Below are 17,141 nucleotides of genomic sequence, written 5' to 3'. Positions count from 1 at the left end.
CCCTGCTTTGTGGAAAGTTCTCTGAGTGGCTGGGAGAAGGGGACTGAGTGGGAACAGCACACTGAGGTAGCCTGTACCTTCGTCTGTGATGTCCCTATAACTAGGGGTCTGATTCAGTGAAAATGAAAGAAACTTTTCACTAAGTGGCCCCACCATTGGTCTTCTTCTTTCCAAGGCCAAACTCAAGTCATCATAGGTCTGGCTTGTGTATCATCCCGGATGCTTAATAAGGACTCTTTTCCTCTATTTGTTTTAATTCCAGTGGGGAGTTTGGGATACTCATTGGCTCATTGAATGGAAGGTATCTTCCTTTTCTACCAGATCTCCTCTGAGTCCACTTACTTTCTAGGCTATTGCATATAATTGAATGACTATGGACTATATTGGTCTGGGATGGGAGAGAGGAACCAAGACCTTCTCCATTGTTTAGAGGTGAAAAATAAATACTGAATTCTAAAAGTTTAATGTCATAGAAAATTGTTCTTAGATATTTTTGAAAAAGATTATTAATAATGCAATAAAGTGTATTACTAAGTCTGGTAGTTAATTATATTGGAGAATTAATGTGTGTCTATAAAGGCAGAAATTTGTCGATTGCAGCCCCCACTGACTTTATGTGAGGCACTAGAATTAAAAAAGCACAGTTACCAGAAAGACAATTCCTTGAAGTCACTAAAGACAGTTTGGGGTATGTGAACTACTCAAAAAGATAAATTTAATCTGGGGGACTGTAATTTTAATGCCTGGCCCAAGGTTTAGAGAATAATAGACTATCATGCTAAAGCAGTGAGCATCTGGGAGGTAACACATAAGAAAAAGGTGTATGATGACACATTTACACCAACAGTGTGTGTCTTTAAAAGTCACTTTTCTGTCCACAGGAAGTTGTGTCTAAACAATGGAAAAAAACTGTAACCAATCTCTGGTAAACCCAAGTCACTAATGTCTATCTTATAAGAAATCTTTAGAAATGTATTTTCCTATCACTTTTTTTGTCCTGTTATTTTTCTTCTGACTTATCAGCTGTTTGAATTGATGGTTTTCTGTGTAGTCATTGGTCACCCAGCCTTGTAGAGTAGGGAGAGTTCCGCCCTGCCTTCCTCGAGTTGTAACATGAGAAGAAGACTATCTGACTTTTGTATCTTGCTTGTATCTTTAAAGGATTAATTTTGAGCATGAATTAATATTTGTCATAAACTTGTTAAAGTGTATACTGACTCATAAAGAAATCCCATGGCCTTAGTTAAGGAAATTAAGGAAAATAAGAACAACTCAGATATCAAAGGCATTTTTATCATCTTGACGGTAGTGACAGTATCAGAGTTATGTGGTAGCTAACTGTTTCCAAAGCTTTTCACAATGTGTCATAGCATTGAATTCTTTGATTAGGGATTAATATCTCTTTGAGATGGATAGAACAGATAATGTCAGCAATGTTTTTTTTATACTAATGCACTCAATCTGTGGACAGTCAGTATTACCTGCTTGCTTGTTAGAAATGCACATTCTCAGGCCCAGTCCAGACTTTTTGAATCAGAAATTCTAGGGCTAGTTTCCAAGAACCTCTTTTAACAAGTTCTCCAGGTATTTATGCACACAAAAGTTTGCAAAGCACTGGTTTACAAGTAAAAAGCTGTGATTCATAGAAGCAAAATTATGTCAAACGCTACAAAGCAAAAGATCTAGGACTTCTGACCTCTGGTTAGGTTTTTTTTTTTTTTTTTTTTTTGTTTTTTTTTTTTTTTTTTCCCCTCATAGAGAAAAAGCAATCCATTTATAAAAGTAAGATAAAAAATTAGGAAGGATGCTGAGTGTAATTAGTAGACTCATGGTAGATAAGAATTGAAGAAATAGTAGACAGAAGATAGATACTTATTTTAAAAATGTAACTTTAATACAGAATTTCTTTTACAGTTTAATTTACCAGCTGGACATGTGGGACTGGTCTTCCTGGGTTTGGCACTGTCCTATGCCATTTCTTCACCACTCTTTGGTCTACTAAGTGATAAAATGCCAGTATGTACACTTAATTTATGTTTAAGAATGCTTTTGTATATTTAGGCCAGCGGTTTTTCCGTTTGTACCTCTAGAACTCTAGAGGTCCATTGATTAGAATGGATATATTCATTTTTTTAAATTTCAGCTTTATTGAAGTATTGTTGACAAAATTGTAAGATATTTAAAGTGTACACCATGGTGATTTGAGACAGATATACTATGTCGTGAAAGGATTCCATCCATCTACTTAATTATCATATCCATCACCCCACCTGTTTATCTTTTTCTGGGGGCGTAGTAAGAATATTTAAGTTCTAATTTATTCAATTTTTTGAGCTAATGGAGAGGTACTACTGTAGGTTCCAGTGACTTTCAACGTGCCATCACCCTGAACATATTCACTGTTAATTGCTTCACCTGGGAAAAGAGGAATCTTGTGTTAAAACTGTTGAAAAACTACTGGATTAGACTTTCTAAAGGGAAAAGCTCTCTTGATGCAAAAAAAAAAAAAAAAAAAAAAAAAAAGGGTTGACTTTAATAAATACGACAGAGTCCAGAGGTGGTTAGGACTTGATCAAATTGAGAATTGAGATAATCTAGTTTTCTGTGAGAGGGAAAGGATTAGCCACGTCAGCATGCGCTGGTTGTTCCACAAGCCATCCTGACAGAAAAGCCCTTCAGTTCTCCTCTAACCAGGGCTACACTGTTCAGTCCAGTGTATGTTCAGTCCAGTCCATGACTAGTACACAGAACTAGTACTGTTAGCCAAGTCCCAAGTTTCTATGGCTATTGTGCTTATTTTTAGCATTTCCTTTCTTCGATACATTTGCATATAAATTTATCAAGACCTACATTACATGGAGATTACTAAATTACCCAGGTGACAAAAAGCAAGTGTCTTAAACAGTGTTTGGAACATGGTTTTAAGACATAGTCTTATATAACTGAGCAGCCTGTGCACCTATGATTGTTAGCCTGCATCCTTGTAGTTTATAAGGAATAATTTGATTGGGTACTTTTTTAATAATGTGAGTTTTCTAGGTGTTTTACCTACTTGTTCCTCGCAATGACTGCTTTTGAAATTGTTCTATTTGAAAGAGTTCATCATGTGCAAACTCCTCAATGCACTCCCGTTCCAAGGACTCCTTTTGCAGTCCCTATCTTGGATACATTGTCCTTGCTTTTGTTGTGTTTACCATCTACATATTTTAAATGTAAACATTTGTTTTCTTCAGTGTATTTGGATTCTTTAAAGATCATGATTTATGTTAATCAGGGATTTTTTTTATATTCTTTGATTACAGAGGGTTCTGAGTTTCTTTTGTCCCTTTCTTTGCCAGCATCTAAGAAAATGGTTTCTGGTTTTGGGGAACTTAATCACAGCAGGGTGCTACATGCTGTTAGGACCTGTCCCAGTCTTGCACATTAAAAGGTAATTGTTTTTCTTCTGTATTTTTGGCTGACTAGCATTAGGGATTTTTTTTTTTTTAATTTTAGTGTAACACTGGTATAGCTTAGTATTTTGAGCCTTATTATTGAAGTAATTAATTTGATTTAGGATTATATTGAATTGTTTGTTAGACTGACAGTATTTTACCATATTATAAGCTAGCAGTGGTACAAGCAAACAGGAATGCATACATTTGAATCAAATGAGAAATGTGCTTATTCTTCCTTTGTGTTTCAATGGCACATTTGTTTATACTTTATTTTTAAAACAGCATTTGTTGCCACCTGCCTTTAGTTGATAGTTCTTAGAAGATGTTTTGTTTTCACTATTCCTCCTCTTCCTTACTTCTTGAAGCAGAGGCCATTTTTTTTTCTTTATCATCCTTAGCATGTAGTAGCTGCTCATTAAAGCTTGCTTAACATAATTGATTTGCTAAATAAAGTAAGCTTCTTAGACATTTTCAAGTACTTCTGGGATAAAGCACAATATGGAAAGAGAAAGGGTTTCAGATTCCTTCAGATTTAGGTTTACATCCTGGCTTTGTCATTTATTAGATATGTGAACTTGGGTAAATCACCTAATTTCCAAGAGCCTCAGGTTTTTTTCTTTTCTTCTTTTTTTTTTTTTTTTAAATCTACAAGAGCGAGTTGATAATAATACTGTTGAAATAACTTTCTAGGCCCAAGAAGCTGCTCCTGCCTGGGGTGCCATGTCAGCCAAACAAACCTTAGATAACTTTTGTGTCCCTATAATACTGGCAGAGCAAATCCTCTGAAGTGGGGACTCAAGCCCTGGACCAAGAAGGTTCTATGTTTCACATAGGAAAGAATTCAGACATGAACCAACAAAGAGTTTAAAGTGAAAGTCAGTTTTTTAAACAGAGAGTAAGTAGGAAAGGAAAGGCCACCCCACAGAGTGGCAGTCTGTACTCACTAGTGAGAGAGAGGACCCCCTCCCACCCCTCGTTGGGGTAGGGTTTATATGTGTTTCTTGTTTCCATGGAAAACTTGTGCAAGGTACAAGAAGAATAGGGGCAGGTTTACCTTTGCCCTTTGTAAGGTACAGCCTGTGGCTAGTGTGTAATAGGTTTAATTATAACAATGGCCTTTACAATGGAATCTCTTTACTCAGTAGCCTTCAGAAGGTTTCTTCTGTGTGACTGATTAATGTCTGCCTGAGCTCTCCTCCCAGTTCTTCTTTGGTAAACAAATAGTCCTCATGCCCCTTCCCTGTATTACCTGTCAATGCTGTCCTTGACCAGAAATGCAGTCTATCCAGTCAGCCAAACCCAAACACCAAGCCAGCCCTGGGCCTTCTCACCCCAAACAGAGTTGGCATGTCGTCCCAGCCAATCAGATATATATATTTTTCCTCTTCCTCGTTGTTTACTCTTTGTCATATGAAAGTTTCCTGCCTTCCACTCTATCTTGCAGTCCTCCGAAAGGAGATTGTCCACTTCACAGTGGTAAATAAAGTGTGTTTTTATCAGCTAAATTATCTGCTTTAATCATTTTTAAAAATCACACAGATACTGCAAGGATTCAGGATAATGGACGTTCAGTAACTGGCATCATGGCCGAGATGGTGCACATGTTAGTTTCCTGTCACTTACCACCCCTTTTCTATGCCATTTTTGAGTCAATTGGAGGAACATTAGCATTGGCATTGTCACCAATTTTTGCAGGATTTTGTATGGTGATAAAAAGGCAGGCTGACTCCAGGCATGTGCTATATGTGACCAAAGACTTTGAGATACCAGGATGAGCTGACCCCACCCCAAATATGAGGAACTCAAGGATGCTGTCGCAGAATGAAATGGGATCAGATGGGAAATAAGGATGAGACTAGGCCTGAAACCTGTGAAAGGAGCTTCTCTGATCCTGCCTGCCCTCCATAGTATGAAGCTTGTGTCTCTCAAAATGCTAATTTTTTTTCTCCAAAACTCTTTTTCAGTCAGCTTTGGCTGTTGGTGCTGATATTAGTCATAAATGGCATCTCGGCTGGCATGAGTATAATTCCAACTTTTCCGGAGATTCTCAATTGTGCATAGTAAGTTACTTTCATTGCTTGAAGAGCTATATTTTGAATAGCAGTGAACATCACAGGCTTTCTTGAATTTCTCAGTTTTGTAGGATGTTGGATATTTTTTCCACAATACTAAATCTTCATGATTTTGTGTCACATACTATTGTGATATAAATAGTCCATGCAATGATGTAATGATATAAATGATAATATAGAGTAGTATTAACACAGTAATAAGTAAAATGGGCTGTGGATAGAGGCTTTGCTTGGTTTGTGCCTCTGTACAGATACACTTTTAAAAAGCCAAAGCAAAATGGAAAAGCATCAGCATTGTTTCTGTCCCATGAAGTCCATGCAAGAGCATAGAGTGACCCGGTAAAATGACTCTTGAACCAATTCCAATGAGTGGGGTTTCCATACCACCACGCCATTCTCTCACACCAGCTAGATGTCCTACAATTCAACTCAGTTCTGACACTGTCAACCCAGAGATACCATCAGATTTTACAGGTTAGGGGCTCAGTCCCACAAGACTGTCCCCACAAGTCCAGGTTATCACCTGTACTCCTGACCGAGTGGCTTTAAATCAGAGGTTCCCACGACCCCTTGCTTGGGTTTGATTAATTTACTAGAGCAGCTCACGGAACTTAGGAAACCAGTGTACTCACTAGATTACAGTTTATTACAAAGGATAATAAAGGGTAAGACTGAACAGCCACATGTAGACATACCTGGGGTGAGGCCCTGAACAAAGGAGCCTCTATCTTCATGGAGTTTGGGGCCCTGCACAGTGGTTTGTGTAAGCATCTGGTTCACCAACCAGAACTCTGTCCTTTGGGTTTTTATGGAGGCTTCATTACATAGGCATGATTAATTAAATCATTGGCCATTGGTATTTGATTCGACCTCCAGCCCCTCCCCCCTCCCAGGAAGTGGGCAGTGTGGGGAAGGGGGTGTGTGTGCTGAAAGTTTCAATCCTCTAATAACAGCTCTCCTGGCCAATAGCCCCCATCCCGAGGTGTGTTACAGGAGAATGCAAGGCTTCTTGTATCATCACAGGAAGGCACTCCAGGATGTAGAAGTAAGCCATGTGAACACAGCCTAACAAGCAGAGAATTTCTCAAAAGAAAGAGAATACACTCCCAAAATGATGGGCGTGGGCAGGCCAGGAAAACTGGCAACTGCACCGAAGAACAAAGAAATTTAGGACTATATTCAAATGAGGGCACAAAATATTCAGGGATGGTGTTGCAGGCATTCCCAGGGCAGGTCTTTGCTGACCCTTCCTGTGGGGACTTGGGATTCCCTTGTTTTTATTTGGCCCTGTTGGAACTAGCATGATGACACAGGGGGTGGAGGTTTTTCCACACAGGAGCTAGAGATTTTTCCCTGCCCACAATACTAATAGTATTATACTCTATTACAATGAGCTGTAGCTGCACCTTTTCTTAAAAATGACCTATCTCCTCCTCCTCTATTCTTCCCTTCCTCCCCTCTTTTTCCCAGCATACCCTGTTCTTTCTGCCTATGGTAACAGGTGTTTTCCAAAAGTCACCTCATTAATATAACAAAAGACTTTTATTGCTTTCATCAGTTAGGAAATTTCAAGGGTTTTAGGAGCTCTGTGCCAGAAATGGAAACTAAGACCATATATGTTTTTCTTACTATAAATCATAATATCACACTAGGCATTTGTCACTTGGCCATCGGTCTTTTGTTTAATGGGCATAGTGATGAAGAACACAAAATAAACTTGAGGAAGTTCATTTCAAAGTGAACTTCAAGGAGAATATTGGTAATTAGGCTGTGTCAATTCAACAACTCTCACAGAAATAAGGGACTACCCCTGTATTTCCTGAAAGTTGCCTAATGTTCTCTTTGTATGTTCTTCTCATGTTAAGAATTTCTTTGTAAATCATATATTTTTCTGAGCATTTAGTGCAAATGGGTTGTGCTTCTTGATGTCATTTCTTATATATGCAATAAAATTATTTTTAGAAAACCATGAAGTAAACATCGGTATGAAAATGACTTCAAACTAGATTAGCTCTTAATCTTAGGAATGGAGTGTTCTTGCTATTGGTTTTGTCCAGATTAGCCCTGGTTTACCTTAAATCTGTGGTACATAACTCTTTTCTTTCACACAGGTTTCCCTTTTAATCACAGATACCTCTCGTCTCTCTTTGCAGTGAAAATGGATTTGAAGAAGGATTGAGTACCCTGGCACTGGTGTCAGGTCTGTTCAGTGCCATGTGGTCAGTTGGGTGAGTAGCCATTGCATTCCGTTCCCACCTGCAAGATGGAACATGTCATCCCTATTTTACAGATGAAGAAGTTGAGACACTGAGACAGATGAGTTGCCTGAAGGCACATAATTCATTTCAGGCAAAACCAGAGTTTTAACCTACACCCTCTGACTCCGAGATCATTGGTTACACAGCAGTTTTACCATCTAATCAAACTGGCCCCATATACTCTGTCTTATAACAATGATAGTTTTAAGTTCCTTTATCAGCATATCTCAGTTTTTAAAAAGTATTCCTTTGTTTACTTATTTTTCTCTTTCTGCTATACCAGAGGTAATGGTATGCTGACAATGTAGATACCCATAAATACTCGTATGTACTGAATTCTTATTTTTCATACAAATGCTGAGAAGAGTAGAGAGAATAATATAAAGATCCTTTTGAATGCTTGTCATCTTTTCTTTTTGTATAAGGCACCCACTTTGTAAAAGCCGTTACAATTTTCCAGTTGTTTAAAACTTAAGCATCATCATTATCAGGTTGAATGATTTTCTTATACCCAAGTCTATGTCCAAGAATTGCCATTTTTATTTAGTACTTATAGTTGCAAATTATTGAAGACCAATGACTGAGGGATCATGCAGCCTTTAGGAAGGAACTCTTTTTTTGCACTACTTAGTACCCTTTCCTCTTTTCATTCTTAGTGCTATTATAGGACCGACGCTGGGTGGATTTCTGTATGAGAAAATTGGTTTTGAATGGGCAGCAGCTATACAAGGACTGTGGGCTCTGACAAGTGTGAGTAATCAGTCGTTTATGTTTATTTTCCTTACGCTTGAAGAGAAATGTGACTTGGAGAATTGACACTAACCAGTACCTTTAATTGTGTTAAAAGGGATTAATGATGGGCTTGTTTTATCTGCTGGAGTACTCAAGGAGAAAAAGGTATGGCCAACTCTTGAGCTTTTCTCTTCCTTTAAAATATGGCCTGTGGGAATGAAAAAGAAGTACCATTTACCTCCACTCTTCTAGTCATCAGATTTCTGGGCACTCTGAGCCTCAGGACTTGGTAGACACGTTTAAAGAGATAATTGGGTAGAGATGTAGGTACTGAGTTTTTTAAGGTGAGATATGTTGAGGTTCTTCTTTTCTTCCCTTCCATGTAGAGTGAAAGTTCCAAATACCCTGGGCACAGAGGAGGAACGAACTGCTCTCTTGTCTGATGAAATCTAGCCTTGAGTATCTGGGATTGATACAAGGTTTGGAGATGGAGGTGCCTTGCCTTGAACATTAAAGTGGCAAAGTGAAAAGTTTTCTTAACTTTATGCACAGAATTCCATGAACCCTACACCAGCATCCTGGAAGTGTCCACATGTTTTTGTATGATCTGTGTTGTGCCACATTCACTATTGCCCTTCAAATCTGGCTTGCGGAACAAGCCAGATTAGAAGCATTCAGTTCAGAAGAGTAGTTGAAAATCAGAAGAAGTTGGTGTTTTAAAGTGACCAAACTGAGCCTTAAGATATTATTGACTCTGGGTCTGCTGTTTCCTCTGATTACTTTCCGTTCTAAATGCACTGATTCTGTGAATGTACCTTTTTATATTAACAGGGTAAGAAATTATATGCTTAAGGGAAATAATTGATATGGTTAAAATAATATAAAGATGATTCAGTATATGTAGAACAATAACTATAAATTCAGTTTGTAAAATATATGCCTTATCTGTGTCCTGAGATTTTCTTGTTGAAAGGCTAAATTCCCACCTACCGTGTAAAAACTCTATCATTTCCTGGCCCTCAGCTCTTCTAAAAATTTTGTTTGTATGGAAGGTACAAGAATAACATTACTCGAGACTTTCATTTTTGTAACATGCTTTCAATTATGATCTGGATTTATAAACAGTGCTTGGTATAACATTGTTCATTTCCCTTAATGTCACTGTGTCAGTTCTACCATTTGTTTTTTGTTTGTTTTTGTTTTTTAAACATATTCCTATAATCATCCATTCCTAGAACAGGTGACCTCACACGAGTGCTTGTTATATGATAGGGAAAGGGTTTCTCCGACTTCCTGTAAAATCCATGCTGTTGCTTGAAGTGAGACAATTTCTATTGTGCAACTTGCATACCTCCTGATCCATTTTTGTGGTGTAGTAGACACATTTCCTTTTAAAAAAAAATAGAAGAAATGGTTTTATCTATTTACGTATTCAAAATTATTTATTGAATGCCTTCTCTGAACTGACACTGTGGTAGGTGCTGGGGATTTCACTGTGATGAAGATAAACACAATCTCTGCCTTTATTTTTTTTAAATCTAATATTGCAGTGGAAGGGACAAATAATAGATAAACACCAGAATCTCTAATTATCTCACAGAGATGCTAGGAAGGAAAACAACATGGTGAAGTGAGAGAGGAATTTTCTGGCGTCGGTTAAGTGTGGGGTCTTAATTTCGACAAAGACAAAGCTTCTCCATGGAGGTGGGACTTTTGAACTAAGATCTGAAATGTGAGAGTGAGGCAGCCATTCTGAGGGGAGAGCAGACAAAAGGGCCTGACATGGTCAAAAATGACACAGTGGACCACATGCCTGGAGTCTCTAGTAAGCAGAGAAGATTGGGGAAGTGGAGGGTCGCCAGACTTTGATTGATATTTCAGGAAGGTCATTGTGTCTTCATGTGGGTGTGAATGGGGACGTGATTTAGCAGGGTTGGAGGGAGAGCTTTGGAAGCTTTGAGAGAGACAGTGGTTTGGATCCGGGAGGTGGTGGTGCAGATGGAGAGCAAAGGGTTTTGTTTGGAAGTGGAACAAACAGGACTTGCTGGCGTGGAGGGAGAAGGGGAGAAGAATTTAGGGTGACTCCTAGGTTTTGGCATGAAGGTATGGGTGGATGGCAGTGCCTCTTAGTGAGATGGGGAAGATTAGGAGGAAAACATTCTGAAGGGGCAGATTAAACCATGATGTGGTGCCCTTTCACACGAAGAGGGAAAAAAAAAATAAAGGATGACAGAACCAAGGTTGGGGATGATGAAGAGCAACAGGAAGCACAACCATTTTGGAAGACTGGCATTCATTGCCAAAATGGAACATTCACAAATCCCATGAACTCTTCATTCTCCTTCTCCCCACAAGTCCCTTTGTCATGAGACCTCCAATGGGTTGTCCAGTGCTCTGGGAGCCCAAGTGGCCACTCACCCCTCCCCTGCTTCCCAGAGCGATGCCAGGAAGGAGTATGACCCCGGCCCGCTGAATTCGTGTTAGGTGCAGAACAGACCCAGGCCCATATTGCCTTAACGCCTCTTCAGTGCTTAAATCACCTGGTCCCACCTCACTACTTTTCTTCTGTGGGTGCCGGCTCTTGTGGGGCCCCTCTCCTGGGCCCGATGACCCAAGATACGCCGAACGCCTGCAGTTCCCACCGCTGCCGCACGGGGCCGCTATTAAAACACCGCAGGGCTGGCCGGCAGCTTCCAGCCGGGCGTGACAGTCGGGCTTTCACCTCGGGTACCAGCGTCTGGGTGTGTGGCTCAGGACTGCCCTCCTATTACCGTTACTCGCGCTGTTGACTGTTGAGAGTTCAAGGTGAACACAGATTCCAAGCTTTCTGGTGAGAGAACTTTTTGTTCCCATTCCCAACACGCTGCTTTCCATACACGCTGCGGTGGATAGCGGTGTATTTTAATGATGCTTGATAGGAAACTAACTTTGTACCCTCCTCATTTTATGATTTTGCAAATACTATTAAAATAAATGACAAAAAAAGTTAAAAATATGAGAAAGGATAGAGGAACTTTGAACAATGAAACCGAAAGTTAGGCCAAAACTATCAAAGGAAATCTGGGTGTGTTTTTTTTATGTTTTATGTTTTTTTATATTTATATTCTAAACATAACAAAGGTGCCCAGTAAAAGGTGCTCAGCTTAAAAGATATCACATCTCCACTCATATCCCCACTCCTTTTGTAAAAGGAGACTATTTTACGTATGTAGTGGAATGTACAATATAATAAGAAAGTGTATTTTTTATGTTGTTTATATTGCAACCTATATGTATACAAACTAACTCAAAGGAAAAATAGAAAGGGCAAAGAAAAAAATCAATTGTTTTTAAGTTAAACTTTGAGATGATTGATTCACATGGAGTTATAAGAATTAATATGCAGAGGTCATATGTACTCTTTCCCCCATTTCTCCCAGTGGTAACGTCTCACAACACAATAGTACAATATCAGCCAGGATTTACTGTTTATAGAGTCAAGACACAAAACATTCCCATCCTTCATGTTGCCCTTTTATAGCCATGTCAAGTTCTCTCTCACCTTCACTCCCTCCTTAATCTCTGAAAACCACGAATCTTTTCTCCATTTTTACAATTTTGTCATTTCAGGAATGTTGTATAAATAGAATCATACGGTATGTTAGATTTTGGGATTTGTCTTTTGTCATTCAGCACAATGCTCTTAAGATCCATCCACATTGTCACATGTATCAATAGTTCATTTCTTTATGTTGGTGAGTAATATTCCATGGAATGGGTATAGACAGCTTGCTTAACCATTCATTAAAGGACATGTGAATTATTTTCCATTTATGGTTATTAAAAGCAAAGCTGTTATGAACATTAATGTACAGGTTTTTGTGTGAATATGTCCTCATTTCTTTGGGATAAATGCCTGGGAATAATACAACTGCTGGATTGTATGGTAGTTACATGTTTAGTTTCCCTCCCAAATAACCCATTTATTTTACATAGGAAATTTGATTTGGACAAGAAATATTAAATCATACATTAATGAAATATTCTATTTACTTGTTTATTAAGTTATGAAGATTTAAATACATTAAATATACCTTCTCAAACCTAGCTGGCCAATAATAAATAAATACTACTACTATAAATACTACTACTACTATAAATACTACTACTACTACTACTACTACTACTACTACTAAAAGCTGGTGGATAATACTGACATAATTTTCAAACTAATTTTCATTAAATACAATTAGTAAGTGAAAAGTAAAGAAGCAGATATCTCTGTTTATATGCAATCATATCAAAAAGGAATAATCCAAAGACTAGTCCTATGTTAGTTATCTTTCCTTGTGTATCAGTGTCATTTCTATGTATGAAATAAACCCACAGGAGAGTAAGACTCAGAAACAACATATTCAGAGACAAAGAAAATGTTGTTTAGAGAATTAAAGGAAACTAACTAAAACCTGCTTTATCATTCTTTATTAAGAACAACTCGCAAATCTGAAATATTTGTAGTGATTTCTTTCAGAAAATCCACAGCCTATTCTAATCCCACCCTATTTGTAGTTGAGGTTTATAAGTGACAATCTAGGAAAGCACGGCGTTCAGTATAACTTGATTTACGGTTTAGTGCAAATGTGTCATCAGTACTAAAATAAACAACTTAAAGCGTGTTTTCTTGTTGACACTGGGTCAAAAAAGCATGACAAATATGAAAAATAATACATTATTATCATTTTAAAGTTTTTGTCATTCAAGACAAATTTGAATATCAAATCAGTTAAGTCATATTATTATACATTTCAAACATGAAGCCATGGAATCAGTCGGATGAATTCTGATGTTTTTTTTTTCCCTTTAAGAGAGTTAAAACCAGTGTAGATAAATGTTACTTGAACATAATATTAATGTCTTTTCTTACACTTTCAGAGTTTGGGGCTAAATACATTTCTTCTATTGTTTTCTGTTCTAGCACTGTTACTGGTTTGCTTTTACCTCTTTTTTGCTTAGCTGGTAAAGATCAAAGTCATTTGGTTATTGGTGAATCCATTCCTAAGAATTAGGTCCAGCCTCTAGATCTGAAACATGAATAGTGAGAGGACAGGGATGTTCATTAGGAAGTGGCACTGTCGTTTCATGGTCAGGAAGCTGCAGCATTGGATTATGTGCATGCCACTGCATCTTCTGAAAGAAAAAAATGTATGTCTTGAGGCAAAGCAGCAATATTAATTGGAAAAAACTGCATGGGAAAGGTAGATGTGCCCATAACTTCTTCATTCCTATAGCTGGTGAATTTGTCTTAACGTAGCTCTCAAGACTTTGGGGAGTTGATTCAGAAGATGGAGAACTCCCAAATAGATGGTGTGCATTAATATTCCACATGAATGAATTTCACTTAGCAGCGGTATGACAGGCATATGGTTCTGATTCTGGGAGCTCAAAGCAGACAAATGCAAGACTTCTGCTTTTCTTCTTTGTCTTTGCATATAGTCACATTGGTTAATCGTGCGGTCTATAAGAAACGGAAGTAACGTCATAAAGAAATTCTTCCTGCACTGGGGCCTCTAAATTCTCCACAAATACTGTCCTATTGTCCTCTTTCAGAACAGGTAACAAGAGTATGTAGGAGGCGCTGGGATCTGCCCCACTTCCCTGCTATCCTGCTCCAACCCAGAGGGAGGTGGGGCAAGGGTTAGTTTTTTCAGAAACTGCCCAACTTGTTTTCCAGAGCAGCTGTGCCATTTCACATCCCCAAAAGCGGTGGATGAGTAATACAGTTTCTCGGTAAGTTTGTATATGCGTTTTTTCTAAAAAGATAGAATGATGCATGAAGGAAGGAGCGAGAGCTATTGAGCAGAGAGCTCTGAATGTACGGTACCGTTGGAGGGAAATCCATCATGTTTAGCTCATAGAAATGCACTTCAAGTTAATCGTCTCAGGATAAACCCTTCAAAGCAGGTTGGCATAGAAGAGAAGAAACATGAAAGAGACAGAACAATGGAAAAATAGAGAATGCAGACCCCTGACATTCTTTTAACAAATGTGTGGCCAAGAACAGGTGGGCATAGCACCGTAGACCTGGGTTGAAGCTGCACTGGGTATTGCTCTCTCTATAGGGCATCAGTCTTGTGGGCATGAGGCCCACAATCATAGTAACAGCAAAACGTACTCGACACATTTCACCATTTTGCAGATGAGGGAAACTATGGCACTGAGAGGACACATAACTTACTCAGTCACCCAGCAAGGAAGTGGTACAAACCCAGGCATTCGGGCTTCAGGACCCATGTCTTTAACCATACCTGATACCACCATGACTCTCATAACTACAGTAAGAAAAAATGCCTGCTACGTAAGTTGACAGTAGTTAGATGCAGGACCATACAGAATTTAGTTATCTCCACCTGGAGGAAAGTTCCAGAGTGGATTTGTGTCACTGTACAAGAATAATGTGCTTAAGAGAAAGAATATGTGAACTTAAAGAGTCACCTTAGGCTCTGAGGGCTAGAAAATGGCCACTTGCCATTGCTCTGTTACTTCTCCTGGCTATTTGGACGTTGTTCAGTCGAAATCATGTAATTCCACCTGGCCTGTGTTACCTAGCCTCTATGACTGCTTGGAAGAAAACCCCAGAAGTCAGAGTTGCCAGGCTAGGATAAAACAAATTCTCCTTCTCCTGATGCCCAAGAGGCAAAATCCTCTGGCCAGCTGCTGTTCACACAGAAAATAAACCAAAACAGGAAGTCGGGTGACTGGAGGAGCCACAGGCCTTGGAAAGAAGAAAGCAGATAGAATCCAGGGGAGAGGAGGGCTTCACCTAGACAGATGGGTAAGTGGTTATCTATGTTAGACCTCAAACATGTTTTGTGGTGGGTTTTTTTGTTGTTGTTGCTGTTGTTTTTTTACATCCTTGCTCATTGAAAATAATAAGGTGAATTATTGGTGAATTATTGTGATGCTCTTGGGAGCGAAAAATGGGCTGCCTGGCAAACTGACAAAGTCAGGTGGCTACCTGGTAGGCCCGACGAACTCAGTAACTGAAAGTAACCACAGGGATGTTCTGATCATAAAAATTCCTAACTGAGCACGTTATAATGGGAAGTCATGTCCTAAGGCCTATGTGATAGATTAATCTTTACCTTGAAAAAGCCCTGTCCATTGCTTTTGTGCATCTAGGATAACATACTTCAAATGTCAGAATGATCTCTTCTGCGGACCTCCAGAGAGAAAAACACCTGGAACTGGACCAAGAGCACCCCTACATTCATCATTGTTATCCTTTACCTGCATACTCTGTAAACTGTGTATGTTAAATGTTAACTATCCTGCACCCACCAATGTAAAAAAAAAAGTATGCATCTCTTCATTTGTACTTTTTATCCAATCCTACATATTTCCCCATTTTGCTTTCTCCTGCCTCCTTAATCTACCACCAATGGATTTCATGGAACTTTCCTTCCATCTAGCCCTTTGATTTTAATATATAAAGTGAACTACAAAACCGCGACTCCTTGGAGCATTTTCTTAATCCTTTGTGATTTTGCTTCTGGGCCTGGCCCTCAGCTTTGACTCTAATAAACTCTGTAAGCCTTTCTTTAGGTTTGGACTTTCCTTTGTCAATACCCTCATATCACTTGACAAAACAATAAATGTACCACAGCTTGACACTTTTATACTTTTAGTCGATTTTGTTATTCTTTTCCCTCTGTAGTACCTGAGATTTCAGCTTTATTTTTGTATCATACCCTTTCAAATGCATGCTTCTACAACTGCCTACCTAAATAAACAATGACCTTGATCCAGCTCCTTCGGAGTTATTTCATCTGTCCTGAAAAGAAGGCAGTCGTCTTTACTTTTCCAAAAGTTTAGAATCCAACTAGATTGTCAGTTTGGGCTGCTATAATGAAATACCGTTGACTGGGTGTCTTATAAACAACAGGAATTTATTTCTCATGGTTCTGGAGGCTGGGAAGTTCAAGATCAAGGTGCCAGCTGATTCATTGTCTGGTGAGGACTCACTTCATGGCTCATAGATAGCCATCTTCTCACCGTGTCCTCACATGGTAGAAAGGTCAAGAGAGCTCTCTAGGCTGTTTTTTTTGTTGTTGTTGTTGTTTTTTTAAATATATATAAGGGCAGGAATCCCCTTCTTGAGAGCTCCACTCTCATGAACTGATCACCTTTCAACGGCCCAACCTCCTAATACCGACACACTGGGAATTGGGTTTCAACAAATTAGTTTTTGGAGGAACGCAAACATTCAGTCTATAGCAACAATCGAGAATTTTCAAGTTACTGTGGGTGAACACAATGAACTTTTGGCAGAGTTAGACCAGAACTAAAGTTGAAGATCTGCAAGTGAAATCATCAACAAGAGAGCTTGTTACCATTTTGCTTTTGAAGAAGTGGGGGCCCCAAGTACGGGAGCATGATAACAATTCAAAGGGTCTTTTGTAGCTCAGCATCCCACAGTCCTAAACTTCTGAGGGCAAAAAGCAGAAGGGTAGTTTAAAACACATGAAATTGCTGTTGCTGTAAGTCAAAGACTGGGGGCTACTGTCAACTTCCTGTGACACAACCCTTTCCATCCAGTAGATCATTCAGGGAACACCAGGACATGACATGCCATTACTCTCAGATTTTCTCTTGGTTTTAGTCGT

At 38.9% G+C, this 17,141-nt stretch overlaps 1 protein-coding gene and 1 pseudogene across 5 annotated transcripts in view; one reads left to right on the top strand and one right to left on the bottom strand.

Annotated features, from left to right (window-relative positions):
- The window catches only part of SLC18B1 (solute carrier family 18 member B1), a 28,353-nt gene extending 17,700 nt beyond the window's left edge, over positions 1-10,653 (top strand). For 4 of the 5 annotated variants that reach the window (XM_033103473.1, XM_033103469.1, XM_033103472.1 and 1 more), the window contains 7 exons: positions 1,915-2,016; positions 3,339-3,430; positions 5,402-5,497; positions 7,663-7,737; positions 8,424-8,517; positions 8,615-8,664; positions 8,886-10,653. In XM_033103473.1, coding sequence (XP_032959364.1) covers positions 1,915-2,016; positions 3,339-3,430; positions 5,402-5,497; positions 7,663-7,737; positions 8,424-8,517; positions 8,615-8,664; positions 8,886-8,952 — 576 coding nt within the window. In that variant the 3' untranslated portion in view covers positions 8,953-10,653. The remainder of the gene's footprint in view (positions 1-1,914; positions 2,017-3,338; positions 3,431-5,401; positions 5,498-7,662; positions 7,738-8,423; positions 8,518-8,614; positions 8,665-8,885) is intronic. The other variant, XM_033103470.1, reaches the window with a different exon arrangement.
- A 2,732-nt stretch (positions 10,654-13,385) lies between these two features.
- Positions 13,386-14,380, bottom strand: LOC117020698 (splicing regulator RBM11-like; annotated as a pseudogene).
- Positions 14,381-17,141: the final 2,761 nt, after the last annotated feature.

The sequence above is a fragment of the Rhinolophus ferrumequinum genome, chromosome 3 (genome assembly GCF_004115265.2).
Source record: "Rhinolophus ferrumequinum isolate MPI-CBG mRhiFer1 chromosome 3, mRhiFer1_v1.p, whole genome shotgun sequence".
Taxonomy (NCBI): Eukaryota; Metazoa; Chordata; class Mammalia; order Chiroptera; family Rhinolophidae; genus Rhinolophus; species Rhinolophus ferrumequinum.
The sequence above is the reverse complement of the archived record's forward strand: the minus strand, read 5'-3'. Positions and strand labels throughout refer to the sequence as shown.